The 5,696-nt window shown below is 35.7% G+C and overlaps 1 protein-coding gene across 1 annotated transcript; it reads right to left on the bottom strand.

Moving 5' to 3' along the window:
* Nucleotides 1-315: 315 nt before the first annotated feature.
* Nucleotides 316-1,062, bottom strand: LOC104901023 (uncharacterized). Its single transcript, XM_010688564.1, has one exon. The coding sequence runs from the start codon at nt 1,060-1,062 to the stop codon at nt 316-318; it is 747 nt and encodes a 248-aa protein (XP_010686866.1).
* Between the last annotated feature and the right edge of the window lie 4,634 nt (nt 1,063-5,696).

Genomic DNA, 5,696 nt, shown 5'->3' with positions numbered 1-5,696 from the left:
GGTCCTACGACGCTCAAGTTAGTATAATATAAAGAAATAACGCTTAAAATACGAAGGAAATAGAATATGTTGAGAACAAAATGAATTGAAATAACTCAATCTAACTTGTTGGTTACTTACATGTAGTGGCGTCCCTTTTGTTCTCAACATAATACGACTAAAAGTGATAGAGTTTTAGATGGATAACATTCCACTTTAGGGAACGTGCTTACCCTCCTTGAGATATGAAATAATTGACGACGTCCAAGCCAGACGCCGTCGCAATTGTTGACATCGACATCACTTTTCGGACGACGTCCAGTTAGGATCGTTTTTTCAGTCATTGGCTTGATGAGTCTGATGGACGCTATAAACTTGTTGTGGACGATCATAAGGCTTTGGACGCCACGAACTTTCTTCGTTTGGCATCGACTTCCTGCTGTCGACGTCATAGAATTCCTTTCTTGACTCCATGTCTTCCTCCAATCGGATCTGGGCCAAGGCTTTGGCTTGGGCATCCTCGAACGTTGGACAAGGATACTTGGTAAGCTCTTTGTACAAATCTGAGTCTTCATCCAGTCCCCGTCGAAAACCTTCAATCGCCGTCTTAACATCACAATTTGGAATCGACACCTTTTCCCTATTAAACATGTGAACAAACTCTTTCAAGGATTCATCAGATTTTTGCACGATTCTATGTAAGTCATTAGCCTGTTTTTCCATCTTACGACTACTAGCAAACTGTAAATTAAAAATATTAATCAATTGAGCAAAGGAATAGATAGTGTCGTTGCCAAGGTGGATGAACCACTGCAGGGCTGGTCCAGTCAATGTCGATCCGAATCCTTTACACATGCATGCCTCGCGCATGCTACGAGGAATTGAGATGGTCATCGTCCGTTGTTTGTATTGGGCGACGTGATCATTTGGATTTGTAGTGCCGTCGTACATCTTCATGGTTGGGACGGAGAACCGCTTTGGAACCTCGACCATGGCAATAAAATCAGCAAAAGGTGAGTCCGCATAGCTGTCTGGCGTCGCTTTCTCCATAGGACGAGGGACGCCGGGTATTTTGGCGATCATGTCTTCTAGTCGCTAAAGACGCTGCTCGATGTCGGCGTCATGCTCGATGACGGCGTCGTGCTCGATGATGTCGTCGCGCTCGATGACGGTGTCGTCTATGTTGCGGCGCTTAGTGCCTTTGGACTTTTGAGCAGATTTCAGGCTTTGATTCTCCATACAGGACGCGACAGAACTTTCTTTCAATGTCGCCATCTCCGCCTTGACGCGGTTGAGCTCATCAATGACCTCTTGGGTGGTGACCCGTTGTCCTGCCATTGAAAACACGAAAGGATGGAAAAGTACGAAAAACTTACGTAGGTAAGATGAAACGAAAAAACGTGATTGCCAATGGATGTATAGAGATCTTGCTGTGGCCCCATGGTGGGCGCCAAATTGTTTATGCCGATTTTGTACCAAGTACTTAAAAGGTAAAGGTGCCAACAACTAGATCAATATACTTTGGGCAATCAGCGTTATTAAATAAACAAATGACATAAAATGAATAAAACAGTAAATAGACAAAAGAATTGTTGACGCGGAAAACCCGAATGATGGGAAAAACCGCGGGTGATACTCTTAATCACCAATCCACTAATATGCCGACGGCGTCAATACAAGGGTAGATTATAATATCAAGCTTTCTTGTGCCACTATGGAAAATATTAGAGTAGAGAATAAAGAATATGAATGTGTGCGTGGAGAGAGTGAAGTAGTAGAAGAGAAACTAGGGTTACATTGAACTACATATATATATAGGCTATGGGATATCCTTCAAAGATGCTGCCCAACTCCCTTGAAGATAGGTAGTGCCTTGTTTATCTCTAACTTCCTCCTATTTTTCCTCCAGCAGTTATACCCAAAGTCAATGTCAATCCCATGATTCTTGCTAACTGATATTTAATTCCTTCTCTGCTAATATGAAATTTTCCGGGCCCAACAATAGGCCATGTTAATTGGCTTTTGTTTCCATCTAGGTTAGGAGGGGTCCTTCAAATGTTTATCTTCCAATTCAGACGTCAGGTTGAAATCTTGGCATTTGTGGTAATAAAAATTTTATGTACCGTTAATTGCACACACACACAGTTGTAGATAGTATTTAACATTCCTTTTTTTTTTTTAGTGTTCCACTATGTTATTCACATCGAAGTATATCTCACTCACTACCAGGATAATGGGTTTTAGGCTTTTAACAACCGCTGAAACTAGTCACTGAAGACCTAAATCAGACGCTAAGGCTATGTTTGGCAACACTGGCTGAAATAGAGCTGAAACTGATAAGGTGACTGAAACTGATTAGGTAGCAGCTGAAATTGTTAAGGTGCTGAAACTGAGAAGTTAGCTGATTGCATAACCTGTTTGGTAAAATTATTTATGACTGTAGCTGAAATATCTTTTTAGGCTTAAAAAGATAAAAAGAAAATATCTTTTTAGGCTTAAAAAGATTAAAAATAAAATAAAAAAATAAAAAAATTTCAGCACCTGATCTCAGACGCTATATTTTCCTCCAACTCAATTTCAGTCAAATTTTGGACTTAAATTTTATTTAAGTTCCTCCACCAAACGCTACTAATCATATAAGGTGACTTAAAATTGTAGCACCTTATCATTTAAGTCACCTGAAATGCTTCCCCAAACAGAGCCTAAATGAGGTATGTGACCATCAAAGAATATTTTTTGTGTAGACGTAAAAGAATGGTCGCGATCTTAATTAATCTCCTTGTTGAAGATCTTGAACTAGTTATGGTAGCTAAAATGTAAAGGTCAAACATAGACATGAAACTAGTCTTCTATACACGTAATGCATGCGTTGGTCTATTCTTAATGAATTTCATCAAAATATAACTATAGAAGTGTGATTCATAAAATCATAATTATTGTTATACAAACTAATGTAATCTATAAAGTGCTTTGAGATAAACATTTCGATGTAAAGTTTTGTAGTCAAATTAAATTTATAATTTTTTTGAGTAACCATTTTTCTCATTATGTCAATTTAGTTTGTTAATGCTTATTTAGTTTATTATTGGAATTATTGACCCATCTTTAAATTAGGAAAGAATATAATTCTACAAATTACGAATATTCAATTAAGTATATATAAATTTAGCTAAGGATAAAAAAAATCATTTCATTAGGGGACACCATAGCTCCCCCTTGACTTATATAATAGCGATAATGACTTATAAAAACACTTACTTTTGCTTTTCAATAATGACACACTTTGACTTTTATGCTTGTCAGTGCACAACTTTAATCATTAATATATCTAATTATGCATGTGTAAAAATTATGAAATTTGTTAAGAAAATATTCATTGAAATAATTTCAAGAACATTTCATATTATCAATTATATTATTATATAAGTTAGTAAAAAAAAAAAATAGTATACAAGTCAAAGTGTGTCAATTATAAAAATGAACGAAGTATAGCTTTATTCTTCCTTTTGTGTAGTTAGAAGCTCTCTATCTCAAGTTATAGTCATCTATATTATATTTCAAACTAGTATGCACATATTAAAGCCCCATAATTATATTCGTCTATATTTTATTTTAAACTAGTATGCACATATTTAAGCTCCATTAAATTATATTCGTCTATATTTACTTTAAACTAGTATGCACAAATTTGAGCTCCATTTTTAACTTTAAAAGATAATTGCAAGTATATGAGCACATGACACCAAATATTTATATATGTTCATACCAGTAACATACGACCTATGTACAGGTACTGACTTACTGTTTGGTGCCTTGCTGGTGGTGGACATCTTGGATACTTCCACACCAAAACAAGGCATCTTGTTGATTGATGTTGGTAAGGAACGGCATAAGTTTATTGAGTACCTTTTCTATATTTAAAATTCCACATAGTATATTTTCTTTTCAAACTGAATTCATACGATTTCAAACCTTCTATGAACCGGCATAAATCGTTCATGTTATCATCTATCTATTACGTATTGATCGAAAGGATATATATGTATACTAGTGGAGCTTTTGTTGATTTATTTTAAGAGAACGTATTGTGTCGGACTCGTCCGACCATAATCTTGGTCGGACGACTTTCAGGTGGTTCCAATCTTTTTTCAGGTAGTCTTCATTTTTTTTCAGGTGGTTCCAATTTTTTTTCAGGTAGTCTTCATTTTGTTTTCAGTTAGTCTTCTTTGTTTTTCAGTGAGTTTTTGTGCTTCAGTTAGACTTACTTGGGTTTCAGTTGGTCTTTATTCTTTTTCAGGTAGTCTACATTTTTCTTCAGGTAGTCTTCATTTTGTTTCAGTTAGTCCATTATTTCTTTCAGTTGGCCCATTATTTCTTTCAGTTGGTCCAACTGAAAGAAAAGAAAGTCCAACTGAAAGAAAACAAAGTCCAACTGAAAGAAAACAAAGTCCAACTGAAACAAAACAAAGTCTAACTGACACAAAACAAAGTCCAACTGAAAATGGAAAATAGGAAAAGAATGAAGACTGAAATTAAGAATTTCATGAAGAAAACTTCTAACCTCAGTCAAGGTCTTCATCATGGTAGGCAATAAGTCTTGAAACCTATCCCTATCAGCGGAGGTTTCAAGACACTGGATGAAGTTAATTACATCATTCAAAGCGGCGATTCGAACATACATCAGAAGAAGGAGAATTGGTGAGGCAATTGAAGAACACTTGATGAAGTTCCTTAATATAAGGCACCAAAGTGTCGCAAGTTGAAAAAAGCAGACTCTTGCAACTTGGAGGAATGAGATGAAACACACTGGAACATAAAAGGAAGAAGTTCAAGCCATCCATTGTCAGGAAGAATACCAGAAGCAAGTTCAGATATGGTGTCGCACATAGCTTCTTTGAGACGGTTTTGTCGTCCTCACGGTGGTGTGGGGAGGTCTTGGAAGCGTGGTTTTTTATTTGGGTCAGCCCCGTCTGACGGAAACTATTAGGTCAGACGGTCTGACCCAATACTTTCACTTATTTCAATGAGTAATTAAAACCAAAAGAAAGCGAAAACGAAATGCTCAATTTTTCTTCACAATAATGTCAATGAGCTAGCTAGCTTGTTCCTCATTTCACGCTCCTTATTTCATTTATGCATCATGCTTGCATGAGTGTTGTCAACATTATTGGTTGAACTTGGACTATGACTTTGGACCTTTCACTTGTTTTGTTATGCAAACATATCATATATTTCAGGACTTTAAACAAATGGGAATTCACGTTGTCATTGAGACTTATTTAGAGACGAGCTCAAAGTCATCATTGTTCATCTCTATCAACCCACAAGGCCACAACTTTGCCTTGCATTATTTTTTTATCGGAACAATAGTGGGTCCAGGAATTTAAATCTAGAGGCCATTACGGATGTATTACAAACACAAAAATAGCGGTGAAAAAAATCAAAAAAGTTGTTCAATACATAAGTCTTAGATAAGCAAAATATCCATAATTATACAACAATAATTAAGAAAAAAATACATAACTTTAAAACTTAAAACTAAAATTAACATCCTACGACCTTCATATTTTGAAAATGATAAATGATATCTTTATGGGGAGCTTGTAGGAAACTTTTATTTTCCAATGAAATTAACCAAACCATCATTTATATTTATATCATTTGTCATATCCTAATTGAATTGATCAAAATTAATAAGTTTTCCTATTTGATTTCAA

This window comes from Beta vulgaris, chromosome 8, assembly GCF_026745355.1.
Source record: "Beta vulgaris subsp. vulgaris cultivar EL10 chromosome 8, EL10.2, whole genome shotgun sequence".
NCBI lineage: Eukaryota > Viridiplantae > Streptophyta > Magnoliopsida > Caryophyllales > Amaranthaceae > Beta > Beta vulgaris.
Note: the sequence above shows the minus strand (reverse complement) of the source record. Positions and strands in the feature narration are given on the sequence as shown.

Coding starts and splice junctions, on each gene's coding strand:
- LOC104901023 (XM_010688564.1), bottom strand. CDS start 1,062: ATGATCGCCAAAATACCCGGCGTCCCTCGTCCTATGGAGAAAGCGACG.